Source organism: Spermophilus citellus, assembly GCF_964194105.1.
Source record: "Spermophilus citellus genome assembly, chromosome: 3".
Lineage (NCBI taxonomy): Eukaryota > Metazoa > Chordata > Mammalia > Rodentia > Sciuridae > Spermophilus > Spermophilus citellus.
In genome coordinates, this window is record NC_138184.1 from 217,569,319 (window position 1) to 217,597,122 (window position 27,804).

Genomic DNA, 27,804 nt, shown 5'->3' on the forward strand with positions numbered 1-27,804 from the left:
CACCACACACACACACACACACACACACACACACACACACACACAAGTGCTCAGTGCAGCTTAGGGTATGTTGTATGTTCCTGAACTCTCACATGCTGCTGATGAACGTGATCATGAGTACAACATTACAGGAAGAAAACAACCCAGCCATGTTCATCATGAGCTTTGACACAAAATTCCAACATCTAGGAGCTGATTCCTAAAGAAATATGAACTGCCTTTAGATCTATAAACAAAGGTAGTTTTCACAAAACATTACAGGAGCTTTTTTATATTTAAGAAATGAAAGGCTGGATGTGGCTCAAGGGGTAGCGCGCTGGCCTGGCATGCGTGAGGCACTGGGTTCGATCCTCAGCACCACATAAAAATAAAGATACTGTGTACACCTAAAACAAAAAAAAAATTTTAATTAAAAAAATAAAAGAAATGACTGCGTGTCATTCATAAAGGAACAGAAAAAAAGGAAAGGCATCTCTTTCTACATTTCCACTAGCTTTCGATTTAATTGCACTCATTTCTCTGCACTAAAAGCTGCAGCCACCTCTGATATCCAAGAAGAATTATACATAAAATAAGCAGTTACACTTAATATCTCTAGTACTCGATCTGAAGAAAAACTTAAATATGCAAAAAACAGGAAATGATAATCAATCCAACTCCATGTTTACATAACACAACAGGGAATACACTAGTCTGTCTAAGTAATCAAATTAGGAGCAATTTTAATTTTCTTCAATATACTTCCCTAAAAATTCTATAATAAACATGTGTATTATCTTTATAATGGAGGGCATATCCACAGCTTTAGAAAAGTTCTATAATGTGTCTGCATATTAGAGAAACACATTAACAAAATGAAGTGTATGATATACTACCACAATCAAGGTTGGAGACAAGCCCAAGAGCAACCACAGGGAGAATCGTAGGGCTTTGCTTTATATTTAAGGGCTTTGCAGGTGTAGGTTCACTATAACTGTCAGATTACTTATTGTCACAGGCCACAATTTAGTGGATATACTCAAGCCTTACAGACTGAGAGACTCAGCAGAAAGGCCATTCTTTTTTTTTTTCTTTTTTTTTTTTTTTATAGAAAGGCCATTCTTGCAACATTTTTTTTTGGTACCCAGGATTGAATTCAGGGGCACTCAACCAGTGAGCCCCTACACTGGCCATATTTTGTATTTTATTTAGAGACAGTGAGTTGCTTAGTACCTCACCGTTGCTGAGGCTGGCTTGAACAAGAAATCCTCCTGCCTCAGCCTCCCAAACTGCTGGGATTACAGGTGTGTGCCATTGCACCTGGCCATTCTTACATCTTTTAGAATAAAAAAGCAGGACGATCTCTTTTCCTCTTACCATAAAGGATCATGGCCAACACCAGTATAACAAAAGATAGATTAACAAGAGAAAAAGCATAACAAATTTATTTAATCCCAGTTTTACATGACATGGAAGCCTTCAGATAAAAGACCCAAAGGCCATGCGAACTATTCATTGTCATGCTTAAGTTCCACTAAACAGGGACAGCCATGCAGAAATATGATTGGACAAAAAGGGTATGACCTAAAAGTAAAAAACATGGCAGGATACCCAGACAGGCTTGTGTGTTCAGATTTCTCTTGGCCCTTCAGTTGTAGCATTCCGGCTAGGTATGGGGCAGGACCCTTTTTGGAATGAGGGGGCTTATGACCTACACTCAGGCAGGTCAGAGAATTTCCTTATGGCCAATTCTTACACAGAAAGGCAGAGGAAGTGAGAGCAACATGTTCAGGTTTTGTAGCTTGCTTATGGAGAAGGGGTTCAGGTCTCTAGGACCTGCCTTGAGGAAAAAAAACTAGTTTCTATGGCTTGCCTTGGGAAACAGGAGCCAGGAGGACAAGAAAAGGTTACAGACTGACTGCTTTCCTTAGGCTTATTTCTGAGGCCTTCATTTTGGGGCATCATTTTCAGAGCCCCAACAAGAACAAAACCAAGGTGTCATTAAATTATATACAGATAATAAGAGCTGTTTCACCTACTCTCTGTGAACCACTGGAGAGGTCACCTCTGTGAGTCACAAGACTGTCATCTGTAAAGTGGTCCATCTCCTCTGATTGATGTTTAGCTAAAACAGACAGTGCATGAGGAGTGGGAGGGCTGGGGACATAGCTCAGTGGAGTGTTTTCCTAGCACACTCAGGGCCCTGAGCTCAATCCTCAGAAGCACAGGTGGAGAAAATGCTGCCCAAGATTAATCCTAAATCAGTAGAATGTAGCTAATTTCATTCTTAAATTATGAGTAGAATAGAGTGTAAAACTCCATTTACAAAATGTAAATAAACTTTGTAATTCTAGAAAGCTAGAGCTTTTAGCATTAAGAAATAAAAGTTCCAAACAAGAGCTTTTAGCATTGCTACTAAACTTACTTCCATCTAGAAAAATAAACATGAAATACAAACAGAACAACCTGAAGTTTCAACCACTCTCTAGAAATTATAGCTCTCTGGACTGAATACATTTCACCTCAAAATACCATACTGGGGGCTGGAGTTGTGGCTCAGTAGCAGAGCACCCACCTAGCGCGTGTGGGGGCCCTGGGTTTGATCCTCAGGACCACATAGAAATAAATGAAATTAAGGTGTTGTGTCCAACTATAAGGAAAAAACAAAAACACCAAAAAAAAAAAAAAAAAAAAAAACACAACACTGTACTGAATATTTTAGGAAAGGATACAGGATATAATACAATTCCATTATTTATCAAGTATAATAATAATTTCAAAAATGTGTACTCCAATGCATTGAGATTGTACTGCTTTGGCAATAGTTGTATGATTCGGAAGAGGGAGGCTTGTACAGTTACATTATTAGATTTAGTGCTGGGGATATAGCTCAGTCAGTAGAGTGCTTGCCTCACATGCACAAGGCTCTGTGTTCAATCCCCAGTACCACCACCAAAAAAAAAAAAAAAAAAAAAATTAATAGCTTTAAATAACTTCTGAGATATGAGGCCATGTGGATGTTTTTCCGGGAGTGTGGGGGGGGGGGGGTGTGTGCCAGGGATTGAACCCAGGGGCACTTTACTACTGAGCTATATCCCAGCCCTTTTCAATTTTTTATTTTGAGACAAAGTCTCACTAAGTTGCTGAGGCTTGTGCTCCTTCTGCCTTAGCCTCCCCAGTTGCTGGGATTACAGGTATGTACCACCACATCCAGCTTGTAAATGTAGTTTCTAAATAAACTATCTTTTCCTAGACCATAGAGATGAAAGAGAAAAGTCCTAATAAGCACATTGGGAAAACAGTTTCAAATAATCACTTGCTGTTGACAGAATGCCATTTAAAATGAATATTATAACATATAGGCCTATGTAATTATAACTAAAAATAATAACTTGCACATATATCCCCATACATCAGAGATAACTTTCAACTGGCTGTGAAGAACATGGGAGTTTTTGCCAAGTCTGAATCAGCCAGCACATCCTGCTTTCTAAAGACCACTTTCTGTAATGTTCTAAATACAGACTGAAGAGAGGTCAAATATCTTTGAAGTATAGTAAATTCTACTGTAATTGAGAAGACCACTCTGGGTATGGTGGCACATGCCTGTAATCTCAGCAACTTGGGAGGCTGAGAAAGGATGAGCACAAGTTCAAACCTGGCCTCAACAACTCAGTGAGACCCTGTCTCTAATAAAATATTAAAAAGGGCTGGGGATGTGGCTCAGTGGTTAAGTGCCCATGGGTACAATCCCTGGTACCAAACAAAAAAAAAAAAAAAGAAAACCAAATTTCAGTGTTTCTGAAATCACAGTAGTTTGTCATTGAGTGGCTTCTCAATGAATACTGAATGCATACCTATCACATAATAGTTGATGGTAATTATTGTTTCTTAGATTACAGCATTTTTAATTCACAAGAATAGTATATATTTATCATATATAGTATGCTTTGAAATATTTGTATATTGTAGAATGGCTCAGTCAACCTGATAAAAATGTTTTTTTTCTTTTTCTTTTTTTTTTATGTATGTGTATGTGTGATGAGAAACTTAAAATCTATTCAGCAATTTTCAAAATACTATACAAGAGCTAAGGGCATAGTTCAGTGGCAGAGCACTTGACTAGCATGCGCCAAGCCAAGAGGGTAAAGGTCAGGCACAAAAAATACATTGTTATTAACTATAGTTACCCTGTTGCACAACAAAACTCTAGAATTTATTCCTGACATCTAAATTAAACTTTGTATCCTTTGACAATATCTCCCTATTTCCCCCAAAAGAATCAATTAAAAAGAAAAAACAATTCTTGTTAAAAATAAAGCCTTGCCCATCACAGTGGCACATGCCTATAATCCCAGCTACTCAGGAGGCTAAGGCAGAGGAATAAAAAGTTCGGGACCAACCTCCACAGCTGAGGTTTTTCTGTCTCAAAATAAAAACTAATTAGGGATATAGTTCAGTGGAAGAACACTCGCTTATGATGTGAGAAGCCCTGGGTTCAACCCCCAGTACCACAAAAGGTTAAACAAGATCCTTGCTGGGTACAGTGGCTCATAGCTATAATCCCAGCAACTTGGGGAGGCTAAGGCAAGAGAATCCCAAGTTCAAAACCAGGCTCAGCAATTCAGCAAGGGCCTAAGCAACTTAGCAAGACTCTGTCTCAAAATTTAATTTTTTAATAAAGTCTGGAAATGTTGCTCAGTGGCAAACAGTCCCCAGATTCAAAAGATCCTTGCTATTGGTAAGATCCAGAATCACTGAGCCATAGTCTACATTTTTAAAGCAATTTTACAATCACTAACATGAATTTGTAATAAAGTGGAGGGTTTTTTTGTTGTTGTTTGGTTGATTGGTTGGTTGGAGGGGTCGCATTGTTTTGGTTTTTGTCCTAGAAGACCAACTATTAAAAAATGGTATTTTTAGCTGGAAACATGGCTCAGTAGCAGAGCACTTGCCTGGCATGTATGAGGCACTGGGTTCAATCCCCAGCACCACCAAAAAAAAAAAAAAAAAAAAGAATAAAAATGGCACTTTCCAGAATGGGAACACAATATTAATATTGTATCAATGCCACTGATGACTTCAGGGTTGGGAATTAGCTCAGTGGTACAGCATCTGCCTAGCATGTGTGAGGTTCTAGATTCAATTCTCAGCAACAGGATTGCTTTTGGGTACAGCCAATCACTAAATTATTATTCCTAAAATTCCACTTCTAAGCCCAGTGTGGTAAGCACACACCTATAATCCCAGCTCCCAGAAGGCTGAAGCAGGAGGATCAGCCCGGGCAACTTAGTGAGACCCTATTTCAAAATGAAATAAAATAAAAAGGGCCAGGAGCAGTGGAGCATGCCTGCAATCTCAGCAGCTTGGGAGGCTGAGGTAGGAGGATCGCGAGTTCAAAGCCAGCCTTAGCAAAAGTGAGGCCAATGCACTAAGCAACTCAGTGAGACCTTGTCTCTAAATAAAATACAAAAAATAGGGCTGGGGATATGGCTCAGTTGTCCAGTGCCCCTGAGTTCAATCCCCACTACCCTCAAAAAATAAAATAAAAACGGTTGGGGATGTAGCTCAGTGACAGCGTGCTTGTGTATCATGTGAGGCCCAGGGTTCCATCCCCAATGTGGGGGAAGGGGGGGGGGGACCCTACCTCCTTGGAAATTCATGTCCCAGTCTTTACTAGGCAGTAAAGATACTCAGAGGTCTATCCTGGGGCTATATCTATCTCACAGATATCTCACAGAATATCCTGTGAGATACCATCAACTGATGGCCCAAGCACTGCCTTTCTAATGTGGACAGCTCCAGTTTCACATACCTTCCTCCCACTGCTTCAGAGCATTCCAGCAGGCAGTGGATATCTCCTGATTAAACCTACTCTGTGGGCAAAACTAACCCTGGTCATCAGCTCCCAAACTGCATTTCAGACACCTTGTCTCCAGATTGCCTGCCCAACCCCCCATGCTCCAGCAGTTATTTTACTCCAAGCAGGCTCCCAATTCACGACCTCAGTGTCCTCCCCATGTCTGCCACATCTGCCTTGGCCTCGACTCCTCAGCAGCACAGAGGTTGCCATCTCCTGCTGGCCAAGTCTTCTCCTGGCCTGGTCTTCTCCCAGCCTGGTCCGCCTGCCTTGCACCCATGAAGCTGAGTTTTGTCAGAGAAAAATCACAAACAGGTTTCCTTCTCAGATTCAAACCCGCAAACCTCAAAGGGCTGCAACACTGCCCGGCAAGCCTGCTGCATTTCCCTAGCAAGGGTTTCCTCAACTCGGAGGTGGCAATTTCACACTTCTCTTTTTAAACTTCCAACATCAACATCCCTAGTCCTTGGTCAGGCCACATTCCTTCAGCCAGTACCACAGCTTTATGCCAATGATCCCCAGGTTTATGGTGCCACCTCAGACCCTCCAGGGTTCCTACTGACCACCTGATATCCCTCCACAGAGCTAAAACAGGATTCTTCCTTTCTCCCTCCAAATCCACCCCTTCCCTGGAGCCTCCACCTCAGTAAATGGTTCCGCCATTCCTCGCTGTCTCCCAAGGGAATTGGGACTTACCCTTTATTTCTCCTTTTCTCACAGCTTCCTCATCCAGCCCATTACCAAACCCAGTCCTTTCACCTCCAAAACTTATCCCCATCAGCTCTGCCCCATCACTGCCACTCCCCTAAGATAAACCGCCATCATCACCCACCTGCCAACTGACCCCAACGGCCTCCAATGAGGTTTCACCAGCTCCATCTACCCCAGCCCCAAGTCACTCTCTGCAGGAGCCTGAAGCACATGTGAAAACAGAAGCCAGCTTCTGCTTACAACCCTTTGATGCTCCCCAAGACGCACATCAAAACAGACTCTTTTCTTACAGAAAAGTAGGATGGCTAAGGGATAGGTTGGTGGGAGAAGGCTCCAAATGACAGAGGGGACTGCCTGAGTAGATGGCTGGAGAGCTCAGAATTTGTTTTATTTTTTATTTTTTTTTAGAGAGAGAGAATTTTTTAATATTTATTTATTTTAGTTTTCGGCGAACACAACATCTTTGTTGGTATGTGGTGCTGAGGATCGAACCCGGGCCGCACGCATGCCAGGCGAGCGCGCTACCGCTTGAGCCACATCCCCAGCCCGGAATTTGTTTTATTAATTTTCAATTTGGAATATATGAATAAGGTAGAAAAGTCAAAAGGCACAACCCAGCAGAGAGCGAAGCCTCTCTCCTGTTTCCCAATTCCTTTTGTACCTTGCAGAATCCATACCCTGCCCACATCCCAGCAGAGCCCCTCCCCTCACACACATACCTGCAAGCACACAGCACACACAATTCTACCCCTTTTCCCCTCACTTCTTAGAAGCTGGAGTTCTGTCCCTATTGGCATCTACAGAGATGAGCAGCCTCCCATGACATGAATAGACGCCCCCTGGGCAGCCAGGTGTTCCCTAGTCCTTGGTCAGGCCACATTCCTTGCCACCTGCCTTCCCGACCTAAGGACCCACCCGAGGTGCCCCACACGAGGGCCTTAACTTGCTAAGACTTCTCATGCCTTGGGCCCTGTTTGCTCTTGTGCTGCCATACATGCTTTTTCCTTATGATGGCTGAATCCTTTCCTTTTCTTGGTTCATCCTCAAATGTTACCTCAAGTGGCGTGCCCTGACCACCCTATCAAAAAGCGGTACTCCTCAGCTTCTGCTTCTGTTTCTTTCCTTTACAGCATTTCTCCCAACATAATCATCTGATGTGATTGGTTACCTTTCATCAAAGCTCCAAGAGAGCAGTGGCTTTCTTTCATAAGACCACAGCTCTAATCCAGAACTATGCAAAATAATTAGAATGAGCAATAAAGATTTCCTGCTGCTTGTTTCTGCAATGCTGAGGAGTCAACCAGGGTTTTGTGCATGATAGGTAAGTGCTCCACCACTGACTTACACCCCCAGCCCAATGAAGATGTTTTGAATGAATGATTTTGCACAACACTATATTTTGTACAAGGTTCCAGGCACCGTGGTAGGTACTTTGCACAAATATCACTCAATTCTCCCCAATAGTTTATAGATAAGAAAGATAATAGAGATCTCTCTCTCTATCACCAGTCCTTTCATTTTATTTTATTTTAGGTACCAGGGATTGAACCCAAGTGCTCTTAACCATTGAGCCACATCCCCAGCCCCCTTTCTCTCTTCTTTTTTTTTTTTTTTTTTTTTTGTACTTTTATTTAGAGACAAGGTCTCACTGAGTTACTTAGGGCCTCACTAAATTGCTGAGGCTGGCTTTGAACTCAATACTCCTGCCTCAGCCTCCTGAGCCACTGAGACTACTGGGATTACAAACATACACCACCACACTCAGCTTTGATTTTTTATTTTGACACAGGGTCTCACTAAATTGCCAAAGCTGGCCTTGAACTTGTGATCATCTTCCCTCAGCCTCCCAAGTAGCTGGGATTACAGGCATATGCCACCATAAACCACTTAGAAAGTAATCTCTCAAGAAAAGTAGTGCATATTCAAACCAGAACTGACTCTACATTTTTTTAAAATATTTTTTTAGTTGTAGATGGACACAATACCTTTATTTTACTTGTTTTTATTTTTATGTGGTGCCGGGAATCAAACCCAGTGCCTCACGCATGCTAGGCAAGAGCTCTACCACTGAGCCACAACCTAGCCCTATGACTCTACATTCTATGTGATATTGTTTAAATGCAAAGGCTTAGAAACTATCCCAAGCTGAGTAAAACACAGCAATTACAATTATCACACCTAAGATGCACAGGTACACATGCAGGATGGGAAAAAGCTCACCTTGATGGTAAGAGTGACTCTCTTACACATTAAATGAGAAGGGCACTGGATAGGCAACTTCCTCACTCCCTAGACTTCAGATTTTATGTTTGCAAAGTGAAAAAATATGCATACTCAAAGTTTAAGAGGTAGATAGGAAAGTGTTAAAAGGTTAGCTGAATTGACCGTTTTTACAGTACTGTATGTTTTAATTTAATATCTTAATATCCAACACTTATACAAGTAGCTTTTTATTTCACATCTGATTTGAAGCCATTTTACCTGTACCACACAAATCTTTTTTTTATTCAAAACTCAAATCTCTTTGTAATTTTTCTCTCTTCTTAAACTGTCTCAATAACACAGATGTTAAATACCTAGAATTTATCTGTAAAATTATCTTATTTCAGGATTCCCAAAACCACATTCTTCCTGTTTTTGAACATGTTCCAAGGACAACAATGTTGTCTTTGCCTGGCTGGCAAGGTCGAAACCAACCTGGGAAACTTAGTAAACCCCTGTCTCAAAGAAAAAAAAAGAAGTGGGGGAGCCTGAGGGTGTAACTCAAAGGTAGAGCACTTGCTTTAACTGCAATTACCTAGCATGAACCAGGCCCTCGGCTCAATCCCCAACACAGGAGGAAAAACAAGTCTGACTCTGCCCACCGGGGAAGGATTCTTCCTATAAACAGTTCGGTAACAATGTACCACCAGGTCGCCTACCGTCTCAAGAATCCCAGGATGCAGGGGCACACGTCCCATTATCTCCTGTCAAAACTAAGAATAAACAGACCACACTGTGCAAATCAGTGTGGAGGGAGGAATGAGAAGTCACAGGACCGTCAATCCCGGGGCTGAGACCACGATCATCCCCAAATCACAACCCAGGACCCTCTGCCTCTCTGCCCTCTGCGCATCCTTTCCGACCGCCTCCCAGCCACTGGGCAGTCCCTCGCCCGGGCTCCGGACCAGCCCTTTGCTGGTGAAGTCCGAGCCTCGCGGGCTCCAAGGCCGCGGCGGGTCCACGAGGGGCACAAAAGCCCCCGCCCCCCGCGGGCTCAGACGGGGACGCGGGTCGCCACGAGGCCCTTCCCGCAGCTCCCCGGAGGTCCCCGCCCGCCGCGGGACCCGAAGCCCGCGCGGGGCCACCAGGGGGGCGAGCGGACGGCCCCGCCCGGGCGCCACACCCACCAGCTGCCAGCACCCCCAGCCCCGCACCACCCTCGCGTCCCGGGAGCCCCTCGGGCCCGTCCCCTCCCCTGCCGGGCTCGGGCTGCACGCGCTGGAGCTCACGCACCCGAGACCCGCAGGATTCCCCGGCTGCGGCCGGCCGCTCCACGCGCTGGCTCCGCTCGGCTCCGCGCCGCTGCCCGCCGCCCCCGCCGCCACCTCACCCTCGGAGCCGCGGCCAGGGCTTCCGGGCGCGAGCGCGGTGCAAGCCGGGAGTTGTAGTCCCGCCGCGCGGCTTTACCTACGGGCGGGGCGCTTCCGCGGGGCCAAGGCCCCAGCCCCGGGCTTGGGACACCGCCGGGGTTGCTGGCCAAGAAAGTCAAGAGGAAAAACAGAGCTGAAACGCGGGGGAAAACGGACGGACAGATGTTTTTTTCAACGAACCATTATTCCATTTTTTATTTTTATGGAATATTTTTATTTTTATTCCATTCTTTTATTTTTTTAATTTTAATTTTATTCTTTATTGCTGTGCTACTGACCTGGCTAAGCATTAAATTTTTGTTTAAACTAAGTAATGCAGTTGCTAGGGCTGGGGATAAGGCTCAGTTGGAGAGTGCTTGCCTCCCATGCACAATGCCCTGAGTTCAATCCCCAGTTCCACCAAAAAATAAATAGATGTAGTTGCCCATTTTGGAAGGGCCTTTAGTCTGTTTAGTTTTGTTTGCACCACGCCCCATCTGCCCTAATAACATCAATGTAGCCTTCAGCAAAGTTAAAGCCTGACAACAGAACTCCGAGCAAGGGTCCCTTTAGGCAAATAAAGGCAAAGGTGCGCTGCCTCCTGGGGGCTTTCAACTGTTGGGGAAATGAAGTTGATCTTCTTTTAGGTGTAGATGGACACAACACAATACCTTTATTTTATTTTATTTTTATTTTTTTATTTTTTAATGTGGTGCTGAGGATCAAACCCGGGCCCCACCCGTGCTAGGGGACCGCTCTACCGCTGAGCCACAATCACAGCCCCAGAAATGCAGTTCTTAATATATATATATATATATATATATATATATATATATATATATATATATATATATATATATGTAGCTGAATAGTAGAGCACTTGCCTAACGTTTGAGTCCCAGGATTCAACCTCCAGTATCACATACACACACAAAAAAGTAAAAATAGTAAAAAAAAAAAAAAAAAAAAAAGTGAAATATGTGGTATATATGTACATATTTGTGCATTTCTTTGTATATATTCATGCACATGTGATTATGTTTATGCATGGATAACAAGTGCACAACCTCTGTTACTTCCACCCTCGGCAAGAATACTTAATTTCCCCATAGCCCACACAATGCCCTTTCAACTTGGGGGAGAGGGTTGGACAGGGAGAGACAGTATCTCTGGACTTAATTTTTTTAATCACCTGGACATTTTTAACATTTGATTCCTACCTCTGGGTGCTCTCTGAGTGCTGGATCTGTCAGCTGACTTACTTTGTAACCATAACCATTACCAGAGGAAATACAATATTTTGCACCTGACCTCCTTGACACAGACACCAAGTCTACTTCCTGCCCCAGCCTGTGCTTTTGTGGTAGATCCTGACCTACATTTGATTTCCAAGTTGAGGACATGTCATGGTAGCTCTCAAAGCAGCAGCCCAGGGCTGGGGATATAACTCAGTTGGTAGAGTGCTTGCCTTGCATATACTAGGCCCTGGGTTCTGTCCCCAGCACCACAAAAAAAAAAAAAAAAAAAAAAAAAAAAAAAAAAAAAAAAAAAAGCAGCAGCCCACAGAGCAGAGCAGCATTTGGCAGTGTCTTTTTTGTTTGTTTTCTTGCTCTACCTGCCAGCAGCATAGTGGTGTCTGTAATCCTATCGATTCAGGAGGCTTAGGCAGGAGGATTGCAAGTTTGAGGCCAGCCTCAGAAACTTTAGTGAGACCCTATCTCAAAATACTTTTTTTTCTTTTGTGGTGCTGGGGATTGAACCCAGGGCTTTATGCATGTGAGGCATGCATTCTATCAACTGATCTATATCCCCAGCCCTCAAAATAAAAATTTTTAAAAAGGGCTAGAACAAGGGGTGGAAGATGTAATGAGAGGAGGAAATGCTGAGGAGTAATAATGGCCAAATGATGCTGTTTTATCATTGTGTGCATGTAGGAATATATAACAAATCCCATCAGTATGTTCAACAAGAAGGCACCAATTTTTAAAAAATGTGAGAAGGAAAACAAGGGGCTGGAGTTGTGGCTCAGTAGTAGAGCACTCCTGGGTTAAATCCCCAGTGACACCTCCCGCCCCCGCCAACACCGGCAAGAAAAAAAAAGAAAGAACTTTTTTTAGGGGGGGAAGGGGTGCCGGGCCTTGTGCATGCAAGGCAAGCACTCTACCGAGCTATATCCCCAGCCCAAGAAAGAACATTTTACCTCATTCCCAGTATATACAACTGCATGTATACAACTGACCCAAACATTTTCTAAAGCAATATTTACCATTATTAAATTATGTACATTCTGAATTTCCCCCCAACCTCTTCTTATAAAACTGCTGGTTGCAACCTACTCAAGTTGATTTGGGACTCTTTCCTAGAAAACACTATGCCAATTTTAGTATTTTATCAATAGGGATGTTTCCCAATCTCTTTTGCTCCTGGTGCTATTTAACAGCAATACACATTACCCTACATACATGTAGGTATACAGCCCTCTACCTACCTCATGTAGAAAATCTGGGGGGTTTTGGTTTGCTTTTTTGTTTTGTTTTGTTTTGTTTAGACTGGGGAGTGAACCCGAGGTGTTTTACCACAGAGCTACATTTTCAGCCCTTTTTTATTTTTATTTTGAGACAGGGTCTTGCTAAATTGCTTAGAGTTTCATTAAGTTCCTGAGGCAGGTCTCCAACTTGAGATCCTCCTACCTCAGCCTCCCAGATCACTCGGAGAAGCAGTTAGTATTCTAGACTCTGTGGGGAATAGAAGGAGAAATCCATCTCAGCTCTACGCCTCTACCACCAGCCTTCAGAACTGCAGGTTTGAGGTTTTCCAAGACCTAGAGATTAACCTTCACTGAGTGGTGGAATTTGGGAGTGAGATGAGACTTTTGTTCCGTTCTTTCTCCACACACACCTTCAAAGTCCTTTTTTTCACCTCCTCTTTGCTCGCTTCCTTTCTCTCTGGGACTTCTCAAAAAGAGCTTTTCAAATCGACAAAGCAATTAAGTCACTTAAGACTCAGTATCCTTCTAACAACCCCCAGCCCAGCCAAACAGGGGACACCAGGGGAAATGACAGATGCCAGGTGCAGGAAAGACAGTGAGCAACAGGAGCAGGGGCAGCGCGGTTGCTGGAGGGGAGCTGCCTCCCGGTGCTCCAGCGCCTCGCCTGGGGCTCCGTGGCTGAGGTGGCTTGGGGCAGGTAGGAGGGACTGTGTTTGCTTTTCTTTCACTTTCTCAGGCCACACAACCTGATACCTGGGGCCAGAACTACAGTTCCCACCACGCAGCGAGGCAGGAGGAAGAAGGGGCACCGAGGGCTGCAAAGGAAACCAGGAGAAGACAGCATTCATTACCTCTGGCTAGCACAGGTGAGAGAGAGAGACAGGTAAGCCACAGGTGAGCCAGGAAGGTAAAGGTGCAGGATGTGAGCTAAGGGGTGGCTCGGTTTCTCCTTGTGGAGCAGAGGGCTTTGGTGGAAACCCTGGGGGCTTACAGGGGAAAGGGAAGGAGGGACATGAAAATAAGGTTTCAGCTCAAATTCAAGTGATGAGACCGGAAGTGGAATGGCTTTCTTAGTTGAAAAGTCAGAGGGAAATAAAAAAAAAAGTGGTTTGAGTATGCCTTTTGTCTACTGGATCATTTAGCCTTATGTGATATCTGAAGCATCCAAGAAAGATATGGCTCTTTTTGATTCCTTTAAAACCCTGGGTTTTACATATTTACATACAGACTGGATATTTTTGTGATGATATAGACTTGGATTTTCTTTTTTTTTTTTTTTTTTTTTGTAACTTTGGATTGAACCCAGGGTGCTCAACCACTGAGCCACATCCCCAGCCCATTTTATTTTTTTCTGTTGAGGCAGGGTCTCACTAAGTTTCTGAGGCTGGCTTTGAACTTGTGATCCTCCTGCCTTAGCCTCTTAACCCTCTGGGATTATAGGCATGCGCCACGTGCCTAGCTAGACTTGGTTTTTCCATAACGTTGGAGAAAAGAATGAATCAGGGGAAAATGAAGAAGGGTGTCAATGCAGGAACTTTTTTAGCACATCAAATTTTATCATCAAATAGGATAAGGTTTCATTTACTTTCATGAGATATCTGATGAGGAGACCTAACACAGTATCATGTAAAGGACAGTTAAAGGCTGTTTACCTTGAGGGAATAGCTTTCTGCTACAAGTGTTTAATGAGCTGTCATGTGGAACAGGAATGTGACATGTTTTGGCACAGCAAAGGTATCTCTGGGGTTGACAGACTGAAATCCAAGGAAATGGGTTTCAACCCCGCAGAAGTCAGAGCTGCCCAATGGGTCATTTTCAGGAGGTAGTGACAGCGATATTAAAGGTGAGAATAAAGTTTCAGGTGATTGCTTGTGTTAACGAGTGTTCCCCAAACCTGGCTTGTCATCAGACTCATCTGGGGAGTGTGTATGTGTATGGTTCTGTTTTTGTTTTTTTAGTTTTAAAGTGTATATAATGGATCTGGGATGGGTTCTGGGAATACATATGTTTTAATTATCTTCCCAGGTAAATCTGATAATCAGTTAGTTTGGGGAAACACTACCATTAAACACTTCTAAATTAGCTGGGCATGGTGGCACACACCTGTCATCCCAGTGACTCAGGCGACTGAGACAGGAGGATTCCAAATTCAAGGCCATCCTCGGCAATTTAGCAAGTCCTTAAGCAACTTAGCTATACCCTGTCTCAAATAACAAATAAAAAGAGCTGGGAATGTAATTCATAGGTAAAGCGCCCCAGGATTCAATCCCCAATACCAAAGTAAATGAATGAATAAATAAATAGGCCACATCATTCTTCCCTGAACTGACCCCGAAGTAACTCCCAGTCAAATCTCCTCAGTCCTGTCTCAGGCTTCCTGGGCAGGAAGTCCTCTGGTAGTTGGGAGGCTTCTCCCCAAAGTGAAACTGACATACACATGTCCTCCACCTGATTAATGGCAGGGAAGTCACTCCTGGGGGCACTTCCTCTGCCATCTTGCTCTCTGATGGCCCATGGGGCACCTTGTCTCCTGGACTAGGCTTTCCTCAATGCTGTGATCTGGAGAACAGGCATTCTCCATCCACCAGAGAATGACAGCAGTACCTTGTCATTCTGAGGGCACCCCTAAAGCACTGTCAACACATGGTGAAGGTATGGACTTGTGGGGAAGTCTGGTACTGCCATCATTAGCATCCCGTGCCCACGAGAATGTTTGAGCTGTGAAAGCCACCATGGCCCTCTGTCTTGTCTTCTGCTGGGTGTCCAGTGCCTGGTGCCTGGTGGGTGCCCACTAGAGAGAAGCTGAATCCCTTCTTTTCTTAGGTCTATTCCAGGTGATCAGAGTCATGCAGTTCTACAGCTCAGCCAGGGCAGCAGATGAGAACTTTGACTATTTGTTCAAGGTTATCCTCATTGGGGATTCCAATGTGGGGAAGACATGTGTGGTTCAGCATTTCAAATCTGGGGTCTACACTGAGACACAGCAGAACACCATCGGGGTGGACTTCACCGTGCGCTCCCTGGAGATTGACGGCAAGAAAGTAAAGGTGAGAGGAACACAGGGTTGCTTTGCCTCCTTTAGTCAGAGTTCCCAACATGAAGCTCATCCATATCCCCCTGGAATGGGGGACATCAGCCTTTTAATTAAGGCATGAAACAAAGGAAAGGGCAAAAAAAAAAATCCACATACTCAAAAAATACCATAAGCAAAGTCAAAAGATGCAGGACAAACTGTAAGGAAATATTTGCAGTAGGAGACTGACAATTTGCTAATTTTATTAATGTGAAAAGAGCTCTGATAAATATCTAGGAAAAAAAGACCAACAACCAAATACAAAAAGTGGCCAATTCACAGACTGGACAAACCTACTATTTTCCAAGCTTTATAACTACTAGTTCATAGATTAAAATATAGATGCCCATCCTCACTGTCAAAGTATAAATTTAAATCACAGCAAGCTGGGTGCAGTGGCACACACCTGTAATCCAGCGGCTTGGGAGGCTGAGGCAAGAGGTTCACGAGTTCAAAGCCAGCCTCAGCAAAAGCAAGGCACTAAGCAATTCAGTGAGACCCTGTCTCTAAATAAAATACAAAACAGGGCTGGGGGTGTGGCTCAGTGGTCCAGTGCCCCTGAGTTCAATCCCTGGTACCTATCACTCTGCAAAAAAAAAAAAAAAAAAAAAAAAAAAAAATCAGAGCAAGATAATATGTTTTGCCAAATGTGCCTATAATCCTAGTGATTCAGGAGGCTGAGGCAAGAGGATCACTAGTTAAGGGCCAGCCTAGGCCTCTCAAAAACTAAAAAGGGGTAGAACCTCCCATAGTTCAATCCCCAGTACTGTTCCCCCCCCAAAAAAAAAAAAAAAAAAAACTGTTAGTGAAATGTAGTCAATGGATCTTATTTGTGATTTTTTTCCATACTGGAGATTGAACCCAGGGGTGCTTTACCATTGAACCTCATTCCCAGTCCTTTTTATTCTTTATTTTGGGGTATCAAGGATTGAACTCAGAGGCACACTCAACCACTGAGCCACATCCCAGGCCTATTTTGTATTTTATTTAGAGACAGGTCTCACTGAGTTGCTTAGTGCCTCATTTTTGCTGAGGCTGGCTTTGAACTCAAGATCCTCTTGCCTCAGCCTCTGGAGCTACTGGAAGTATAGGTATGTGCCACCATGCCCAGCTCTTTTTATTTTTTATTTGGAGACAGGGTCTAAATTGCTGAGGGTTATTTGTTTTTGTTTTTTTTGTTTTGTTTTGTGTTTTTGAAACTATGGATTGATCCCAAGCACACTGAGCCACATCCCCAGCCCTTTTTTATATTTTATTTAGAGACAGGGACTCACTGTGTTGCTTAGGGCCTTACTAAATTACTGAGGCTAGCTTTGAACTCATAATCCTCCTGCCTCAGCCTCCCAAGCTACTGGTATTACAGGTGTTTATTGGGTATCTTTTTAATTTTTTTTAATATTTTTTAATCATTGACAGACCTTTATTTTATTCATTTATTTGTATGTGGTGCTGAGAATCGAACCCAGTGCTTCACACATGCGAGCCAACTGCTCTACCACTGAGCCACAACCCAGCCCCTTTTTTATTTTTAATATTTTTTTTTAGTTGTAGGTGGACACAATATCTTTATTTATTTATTTATTTTATGTGTTGCTGAGGATCAAACCCAGTTCCTCACACATGTGTGGCAAGCTCTCTACCACTGAACCACAACCCCAGTCCTATTTGGGATCTTGATGAAATAAAAACAATTGTAAAAAGGTATTTGGGCTGCTGGGGATATAGCTCAGTTGGTAGAGTGCTTGCCTTGCATGCACAGGCCCTGGGTTCAATCCCTAGCACCACATACACACACACATACACACACAAAAAAAAAATTGGCTGAACATGGTGGTGCAAACCTGTAATCATAGCAATTCCAGAGGCTAAGACAGAATGATCACAAATTCAAGGTCATCTTGCAAAATTTAGCAAGACTTTGTCTCAAAGTAAAAATAACCAGTGAGCTAAGGATGTATGTCAGTGGTAGAGCATCCCTGAATTCAATCCTAGTATAGGAAAAAATAAAAATAAAAAATTGAACTTCTAATTCCAGCTACTTGAGAGGCTGAGGGAATAAGATTACAACTTTGAGGCCAGCTTGGGCAATTTATGGAGCCTCATCTCAAAAATAAAAAGGGCTGGAGATTTACCTCTGTGCTGAGCACTTGCCTAGCATGTGGGGGATGCTGGATTCAACCTCTGGTGGCCAGGGGATGGATATTTTGGAAATCATCAGGAAATTGTTAATATGGTCTGGCTACTAGATGATACCAAAGAGATAGCTGGTCAGGGTGGTGCATGACTGTAATCCCAGCAACTGGGAAGGCTGAGGCAGGAGGATCACAGGTTCAAGGCAAGTCTTAGCAACTTAGTGAGACCTCCAAATTAAAAAAGCAACTTAGTGAGACCTCCAAATTAAAAAAGAAACGGGGGGGGGGGAGGTGCTGGGGATGTGGTTCAGTGGTTAAAAAAGAAAAAGAAAGGGCTGGGGATGTGGCTCAAGCGGTAGCGCGCTCGCCTGGCATGCGTGCGGCCCGGGTTCGATCCTCAGCACCACATACCAACAAAGATGTTGTGTCCGCCAAGAACTAAAAAATAAATATTAAAAATTCTCTCTCTCTCTCTCTCCCCTCTCTCACTCTCTCTTTAAAAAAAAAAAAAAAGAAAAAAGAAAAACACCTTAGATTCAATCCCCAGTACCAAATAATAATAATAATTTAAATTAATTCATTACAAAAAGTTCAACCAATGCCATCCCCCATCAATGGGCAGGCTCAAAAGATAACCCCAAAATCTGGACCTAAGGACATTGAGGTGAGAAGTCAAAAGAACAAATGCTCTGCTTCTCAGGGAAGCATCCTGTAGGTGGTGATATGCAGTCCTGAAAGCACCTCGGTCCAAGTCACCCTGGGAACAACTAAAACAGATTCCCCGCCCAGCCCTGCAGGGAAAATGAGTGAGACCCAAGACACTGCGTTGAGTTACTCTGGGGAAAGAGGTCGCGCGTGGCCGGACGCCTGAAGGCCCTTCTTCTGTCCTTCTGCAGATGCAGGTGTGGGACACCGCGGGCCAGGAGCGCTTCCGCACCATCACCCAGAGCTACTACCGCAGCGCCCACGCAGCCATCATCGCCTACGACCTCACGCGGCCGTCCACGTTCGAGTCTGTCCCCCACTGGATTCACGAGATAGAGAAGTACGGAGCGGCTAACTTGGTCATCATGCTGATCGGTAGGCGTTCCCCCGGAGGCTCGCTGTTTTCTAGACCAGCCCCCTCTGCGGGCGCCCAGCGTGTCGCGAGTTTTCCGGGGCAGGCGGTGGGTCGTGACAGCGATGGACGGGACCTAAAAACTACCTTGCCCAGAACTTCCCAATAGATTCATTTGAGCATGAGAGTGGGGTGGTGCGAACTTGTTAAAGGTACAGATTTCTAGGCTGGGGACGCGGCTCAGCGCCAGAGCTCACGCCTGCGGTGCGCACCATCTCGGGCTCCGGCTCCAGCAGGGGCGGGCGCGGGACAGATTTCGCCACCCCCTCCCCCGAGCTCTCATTGGGTGGATCTGGGGTGGGCGGAGAGGCCCCAGCACACCCCGTGCACAGGTGCTGTGTGGACTGCACAGGTAGTACGACTGGAGTCTGAAGTTAACAGACAGGTGGTTCCAAATCCCCAGGACGTCACTCAGATGAATGTGCCTCGCTGTTGAATGACTTCATTGAATGATTATCTATATTCTTTAAGACCCTGAAACAGCCGGGCGCGGTGGTGCAAGCCCGTAATTCCAGCGGCTCCGGAGGCTGAGACTGGAAGATTGGGATTTCAAAGCCAGCTTCAGCAACAGCGAGGCACTAAGCAACTGAGTGAGACTCTCTCTAAATAAAATATAAAATAGGGCTAGAGAAGTGGCTCAATGGTCAAGGGCCCTTGAGTTCAGTCCCCGATCCCCCCCCCCCCCGCCAAAAAAGACCCTAAACTATCCAGACGTGCCCAAGCCTGTAATCCCAGCAATTTAGGAGGCCCAGGCAGGGGATCACAAGTTCAAAACCAACCTCAGCAATTTAGCCAGGCCCTAAGCATATCTCAAAATAAAAACATAAAAAGGGCTGGGGATGTGGCTCAGTGGTAAGGAGCCTCTGAGTTCAATCCCGACCCTCCCCCCCCAAAAAAAAAAAATCCTAGACCAAACTTAACAACAAACCATCATGAAAATTAAGGAAAAATTCAGTTACACAATGAAAACTTCCTGCTTTGAAATATGGGCAGTCCTATTATACATTTAGAAAAGCATTTCTCTGCTACTTGAGTATTGCAAGCCGAGTTGGCTTTTCCTCCCTCCTAGAAATACTACTGTTTACCAAGTGGTTGCTAAGTTTTAGTTTTAGGTTGCTAAGTTTTAAGTTTAGGCTAGAAGTCTGGTCTGTGTACCAGCAGCATCACTTGGGAGTTTGATCTCAGGGTAAGAAGATCTCAGGCTCTACCCCAGACCTGCTGAGTCAATCTTCATCTTAACAAGATCCTGGGGTGACTCAAATGCATGTTACCGTGTGTAAAGCACAGCTAAAACTTGCAAAGATAGCTAGCTATGGGACTGAGAAAGAGCTAACCATACCAGGTGTAATGGCTAGTACAGGACCTGTCTAGTATATCCTAACCCTGTGGCGAGTTATCTCTGAGATATGGTATGCTCATCTATATGATAGGACTAATAGTATTGATAGGATGAGACTTGGTAGTGGGGTTGGGGATATAGCTCAGTTGGTAGAGTGCTTCCTTGCATGCACAAGGCCTTGGTTCAATCCCTAGCATCACACACACACACACACACACACACACACACACACAAAGGACTTAGTAGTATTGTAAAGATTTAATGAACCAATAGGAGGCTGAGGCAGGAAGATCTCAAGTTTGAGGCCAGCCTCAGCAACTTAGTGATACCCTGTCTCAAAAATTGGGGCTGGGATTGTTGCTCAGTGGTAGAACACTTGCCTAGCATGTGTGAGGCACTGGGTTCGATTCTCAGCACCACATATAAATAAATAAAAGTCTATTGACAACTAAAATTTTTTTTTAATTAATAATAATATGAGCTGGAGAAAGTCAATTAGTGGTAAAGCACCCTGGATTCAATTGCCAGTACAAAAATAAAATAAAATAAAAATTTAATGAGCTGGGCATGATGATGCACACCTGCATCTGGTGGGCTCAGTCCCTTTATGACTATTCTCCAACAGCTGATGAGACCCAGTCAGTCAGGGCTCTTGAAAGCTCTGATTGAGGCCACATCTATGCCTTTGTGCCTGGACTTTGGGACCATATGTGAGTTTCAGTTTCCCTCTCTGTCCTCTCTGTTGGAACTTGGGCTTCTTACTCTGAATTCTACTTCCTCAGCTATAAAACTCCCATTCAAGAACCTGCTCTGAAGGTTTTGTTACATTAAAAAGATTATATTAGGCTGGGGCTGTAGCTCAGTGGCAGAGCACTTGCCTAGCATGTGTGAGGCACTGGATTCGATCCTTAGCACCACATAAAAATAAAAAAATAAAATAAAAGCATTCTGTCCATCTATAATAAATTTAAAAAGAAAGATTAATAGTCAACAGTTACAAATCACTTAGTTCAGTGCTAATCACTCAATAAAAGGTGGGTGTTATTTCCTAGTAGAAAGAGAACATTGCCAGACAGACTCCCCCAGCTAGACTTCATGCCCCCCCACTTATTCCCCTTTTCTTCTCCCCAGAAGGTGAGCAAACGTAACTTTCATGACAACCATTGCTTCCCTTTATCATTTTACTTCCTGAATCCATATCCCTAAATATGGCAGTTTTGTTTCGCTATTGCCTTTAAATTTTATATCAAAATATAAAATTTATATCAGAATCGGGGCTGGGGATGTGGCTCAAGCGGTAGCGCGCTCGCCTGGCATGCGTGCGGCCCGGGTTCGATCCTCAGCACCACATACCAACAAAGATGTTGTGTCCGCCGAGAACTAAAAAATAAATATTAAAAATTCTCTCTCTCTCTCTCTCTCTCTCTCCCTCTCTCTCTCTCCCCTCTCTCACTCTCTCTTTAAAAAAAAAAAATTATATCAGAATCATAATGTCTTCCCCTCAATATTGTTCATGAGATTCATCCTCTTTGTTGCATGCAGGTGTGATTTATTCTTTTGCATGATTTATATAATAATCCTTTGCACCAACATACTAGGCAACAGTTGGATCTTAAGTGCCCCTCAAAAGTCTATGGAGGCCTAATGCAGTGGCACATGCATGTAACCCCTGAGGCTTGGGAGGATGAGGCAAGAGTATCTCGAGTTCAAAGCCAGCCTCAGCAAAAGTGAGGCAACTAAGCAACTCAGTGAGACTCTGTCTCTAAATAAAATACAAAAAAAAAAAAAAAAAAAAAGATGTGAGGGCTGGGGATATAGTTGGTAGCATGTTTGCCTCGCATGCACAAGGCCCTGGGTTCAAACTCCAGCACCACATACACACACACACAAAGGCTGTGGATGTGGCTCAGTGGTTAAGTGAGCATGAGCCCTGAGTTTAATCCCTGGTACAAAAACAAACAAACAATAAAACAAACTTCCAAAATACAAAATAAAAAACAAAAGCAACTAAAATAAATAGATGATGAAACAGTTTGTGTTTGTAATACTACTAAGCAATAAAAACTATTACTATTACATTGAAAATGGGCAAATGAACTACCAATGCATGCAACAACCTAGATGGATCTCAAAGGAATTATGCTGCTGGGCATGGTGGTGCACACCTGTAATTCCAGCAGCTTGGAAGGCTGAGGCAGGATCGCGAGTTCAAAACCAGCCTCAGCAAAAGCAAGGCAATAAGCAACTCAGTGAGACCTTGTCTCTAAATAAAATATAAAACAGGGCTGGGGATGTGGCTCAGTGGTCCAGTGCTCCTGAATTCAATCCCTGGTACCAAAAAAACAAAAACAAACAAAAAAACAAAATTATGTTGAGTGAAAAAAGCCAATCTATCTCTCTAATTTTTTTGTTTGTTTAATTAGTTACACATGACAGTACACTGACCTTGACATATCATACATTTGAATAAGATGGGATATAATTTCTCATTTTTCTGAGTGTACAGGTTGCAGAATCACATTGGTCATGCAGTCACATATATACACACAGTAATAATAATGTCTGTGTCATTCTACTATCCTTCCTATCCCCTCATCCCATCCCATCCCCTCCCCTCCCCTCCCATTACTTCTCTCTACCTAATCTAAGGTAATGCTTTTTTCTTTTTCTTGTCCTCACATCTTCATACATGTGTTTTGCAATTCCCCTTCTCCTTCCATTTCTTTCCCACCCCTCTTCCCTATGTAGAGGTAGTCTTCTTCCCTACCCTATTTTGAGTCACTCCCCTTATATCAGAGAAGACATTCGGCTTTTGTTTTTTTGGGATTGGCTAACTTCACTTAGCATAATCTGCTCTAATGCCATCCATTTCCCTGCAAATGCCATGATCTTATTATTTTTTAGTGCTGAGTAATATTCCATTGTGTATACATGCCACATGTTTTAAATCCATTCATCCATTGAAAGGCATCTAGGTTGGCTCCACAGTTTAGCTATTTGAATTGTGCTGCTATAAACTGATGTGACTGTGTCCCTGTAGTATGCTGTTTTTAGGTCCTTTGGGTATAGAGGAATAGCTGGGTCAAATGGTGGTTCCATTCCCAGCTTTCCAAGGAATCTCCATACTACTTTCCAAATTGACTGCACCAATTTGCAGTCCCACCAGCAATGTATAAGTGTACCTTTTTTCCCATATCCTCACCAACACTTGTTGTTGTTTGTCTTCATCATGGCTGCCATTCTTACTGGAGTGAGATGGTATCTTAGAGTAGTTTTAATTTGCAATTATTTGATTGCTAGAGATGATGAGCATTTTTTTTGTATATTTGTTGATTGATTGTATATCCTCTTCTGAGAAGTGTCTGTTCAGGTCCTTGGCCCATTTGTTGATTGAGTTTTTTTTTTTTTTGGTGTTTAGCTTTTTGAGTTCTTTGTATATCTTTATAGAGATTAGAGCTCTATTTGATGTGTGAGGGGTAAAAATTTGTAGGCTCCTTATTCACCTCACATATTATTTCTCTTGCTGAGAAAAAAACTTTTTAGTTTGAATCCATCCCTTTTGTTAATTCTTGTGCTATAGGCGTCTTATTAAGGAATTTGGAGCCTAGCCCCACGAGATGGAGATTAGGGCCTACTTTTTCTTCTATTAGATGCAGAGTCTCTGGTTTAATCCCTAGAGTCTTGATCCATTTTGAGTTAACTTTTGTGCATGGTGAGAGATAGGGATTCAATTTCATTTTGTTGCATCTGGATTTCCAGTTTTCCCAGCACCATTTATTGAAGATGCTATCCTTTCTTCAGTGCATGGTTTTGGCACCTTTGTCTAATATAAGGTAGTTGTAATTTTGTGGGTTAGTCTCTGTGTCCTCTATTTAGTACCACTGGTCTACTAACCTGTTTTGGTGCCAGTACCATACTGTTTTTGTTACTATTGCTCTGTAGTATAGTGTAAGGTCTGGTATAGTGATACCACCTGTTTCACTCTTCCTGCTTTGAATTGCTTTAGCTATTCTGGGGGTCTCTTATTTTTCCAGATGATTTTTTTTTAAGAAAGAGGAGAGGGAGAGAGAATTTTTATTTAATTTTATTTTTAAATTTTTTTTTTAGTTTTCAGCAGACACATCTTTGTTTGTATGTGGTGCTGAGGATCAAACCCGGGCCTCACGCATGCCAGGCGAGCGCGCTACTGCTTGAGCCACATCCCCAGCCCCTCCAGATGAATTTCATGATTGCTTTTTCTATTTCTATGAGAAATGCCATTGAGATTTGATTGGAATTGCATTGAGCCTGTATCTCTTATTATTCTTATGGCATGCTGGCAATTGAATTCAAAGCTTCACACATTTTAGGCAAGTGCTCTGTCACTGAGCCACACCCCAGCCCTGTTTTATATTTTATTTAGATAAAAAATAATAATATTGTAATAAATCTTTTTTCTTTCTTTGTGGTACTGGAAGTTGAACCCATGGGCACTCTACCACTGAGCTACATCCCCAGCCCTTTTTATTTTGATATGGGGTTTCACTAAGTCACCCAGGTTGGCCTGGAACTTGTGATTTTGGACACAATACCTTTATTTTTTTGTGGTGCTGAGGCTTAAACCCAGTGCCTCACATATGCTAGGCAAGTGCTCTGCCACTGAGCCACAAGCCCAGCACAGCTGTGATAAATCTTGATGTCTAGTGGAATAAATCCTCTGGGAAAACAATTTTACTTCCACATTCCACATTCAGATAATTTGATAGCATATGCATTGAAGAGAAGAGCCAGGGTATTTTTCCTTCTATGGGCCATCCTCAGTCTCACTCCCAAAGCCTGTCATGGAACTCCCTTGGGTAAGGTAAATGCTCCACATCCTGCAGGCGCTGGTGCTTACAGAGGCGGATGGAGTCTAACAAAACTCTGAACTGTATGCTAAAAGGTTGTTCATGCTATTGTATGTAAAGTTATAGCTTAAAAAGTCCTTCAGTGTGCACCTCCAACCCAACAAATCACCATCTCCCCAACCAGATGGGGCCCACCTCACAGCATCCAACACTTTGTAGTTTGGGGGAAAATGAGTGAAGAGGATCAAGATTTGAAGGAGGAGGTTGGTCTGAGAGGCACTCTGGTTCATTTTGTTCCTTGTCAGAGAGGAGTGACAGCTCCACCTATTCCAGCCAGTAATACACACTTCTCCTGCCCGTGCCCACCGGCCTTTTTTTTTTTTTTTTTTTGGTACAGGGGATTGAATCTTGGGGGGCTTAACCACTGAGCCATATCCCCAGCCCTTCTTATCTTTTTTGAGACAGTCTCACTAAGTTGCTTAGGCAGGTTTTGAATTTGCAATCCTCCTACTTTGGCTCCAGAGTCACTGGGAATACAGGGTATGCCACCACTACCACACCATGTGGAGAGAGTGGCTCCACTTGCACCCACCTGTGGTTTCACCCGAAGTACATTCGCCCTCAGTTAGCAATTTGTGAATGGGTGTGCAATTGCTGAAGTCAAATGTTCTTTTTAAAGCTCACTTGGAGGACTGCGGACATAGCTTCATGGTAGAGCACTTGCTACCTCTTGTGAGGCCGTAGGGAGACAGGTGAGATTCTCAGTGGAATGTCGGCTTCTCTTTCACTTTCAGGAAACAAATGTGACTTGTGGGAAAAGCGGCACGTCCTGTTTGAGGACGCCTGCACACTGGCTGAGAAGTACGGCCTCCTGGCAGTTTTGGAGACATCCGCCAAGGAGTCCAAGAACATAGATGAAGTCTTCGTGCTGATGGCCAAGGAGCTGATCGCCCGCAACAGCCTGCACCTGTATGGGGAGGGCGGCCTGCACAGTCTGCCCACAGACTCCAGTCCAGTTCTTATAGCCCAGGGTCCGAGTGAGAAGAGCCACTGCACCTGCTGAATACGCAGGTGAGGCCAATTTGGAAAGCAGAGGCAGTCAGATACCCAGGGTCCCCTGTGTAGCACGGCAGGACAAATGCAGCCTTGCCACTGACCCCTGATCCCTCCAGCCTGAAGGAACAGCACTTCTGCCTTGACTCACACCGCAGACTCCAAGGAAAGGGAACAGCATCATCTTTCTTAACTCCTAGTAAAACTTGAACTTATACAGGGAAAGGTCAAGGTTTGCATTTCCCTTCTTTTCTGCCCCACCCCCATCCCACCAGGTCAACTGCTTTCCCCTGGTTTTCGCTTCTCAACTTGAAGATAGTGAAGGAAAAACGGGAGAGGATGTTTGGAACATTCTACAGCTCGGGCAGGGAAATGGGAAAAAGCCTGCCATGAAAAAACCAAAATGCTGTTGTCATGTTCCCCCAACATTCACACCTGTCTGCACTGGGGAGCAAGTCCTGTTACCTAAACACAAGCAACAGTGTCTTGCAGAACTGCCAGGTACCACCCACCTGAGGGAGATGGAATCGAGTCCCACTTGGTTTGGGTTGGGCTGATGGGGCACTTTTTCGACCATAAGGATATGAGGGATGCCTAGAATTTCTAAAACATCTACTGGATCAGAAATCAATTCTGGGGCTGGGCTGGGCTGTGGCTCAGTGGCAGAGCGCTTGCCCTAGCATGTGTGAGGGACTAGATTCTCAGCACTGCATATCAATAAAGAAAATAAAGGTCCATTGACAACTAAAAAAATATATATTAAAAGAAAAACCAATTCTGAATTGAAATTAAATTGGCTCATAGAGGATTATAAAACTAGTGTTGTATCACTTCTTCTCTAAGATGTGGTCCGGGAGGGCTGGGGATGTGGCTCAAGTGGTAGCGTGCTCGCCTGGCATGCGTGCGGCCCAGGTTCGAACCTCAGCACCACATACAAACAAAGATGTTGTGTTCGCCTGCCAAGAACTAAAATAAATAAAAAAAAAAAAAAAAAAAAAAAGATGTGATCCGGGAGCAGCTAGATCCTTGGAGCTGGTGGGGGAATAGGTCCTTGCTTTCAGAACTAAACACATAAGGTTGGCCAGGCAGGATCCAGGCAGCAGGGGATTCCAGAGCAGGCAGTAGGCCAGGGCCCCTCGACCTCAAGTGTCTGAGACCCCAGTGAGCAATGGCTATTCACCTGGCAGAGGCACCTGTCTCTGCTGATGACTGCAGCTGTCAGTTGCAGAGTCGCCTGTGAGGGTCAGAAATGATGAGAAGGCACCGGAAAGGAACACACTCTTGGTTTTAACTCAGTGCTACAGAGAAGATGTACCAAACTGCGGGATGCTGCACTTAACCTGGGACGTCCCCATATCCTTTCTCCCAGAAGTCGCTGGCCATCCCTCCCTTTCCCTGCTCTGCTCTGAGTATCTCAGCTTCATGTTTAAAAGGTTAAACCTTTCAGTACAGATGGTGGTGGAGCAGCATGCACCCCCAAATACCACCCAGCTCACTCTCAGCCCAGAAGTCAGTCTTTTAAGGCCACCTTTCTTCCTCCCACCAGCCCACTGCAGCCCCCAAGGTGTCCTCTAGCTCCCTTAGACATTTCCTGGTCCCTAAGGGTTCAATCTTA

At 43.9% G+C, this 27,804-nt stretch overlaps 2 protein-coding genes across 2 annotated transcripts in view; one reads left to right on the forward strand and one right to left on the reverse strand.

Moving 5' to 3' along the window:
* The window catches only part of SLC37A3 (solute carrier family 37 member 3), a 46,844-nt gene extending 36,676 nt beyond the window's left edge, over positions 1-10,168 (reverse strand). The window contains exon 1 of the mRNA XM_081286405.1: positions 10,046-10,168. The gene's annotated coding sequence lies outside the window, so the exon portion shown is untranslated. The remainder of the gene's footprint in view (positions 1-10,045) is intronic.
* Positions 10,169-13,451: 3,283 nt separating this feature from the next.
* RAB19 (RAB19, member RAS oncogene family) lies at positions 13,452-26,904 on the forward strand. Its single transcript, XM_081286850.1, has 4 exons — positions 13,452-13,532; positions 15,473-15,696; positions 18,751-18,934; positions 25,931-26,904. The coding sequence occupies exons 2-4, from the start codon at positions 15,496-15,498 to the stop codon at positions 26,197-26,199; spliced, it is 654 nt and encodes a 217-aa protein (XP_081142976.1). The 5' UTR covers positions 13,452-13,532; positions 15,473-15,495; the 3' UTR covers positions 26,200-26,904.
* Positions 26,905-27,804: the final 900 nt, after the last annotated feature.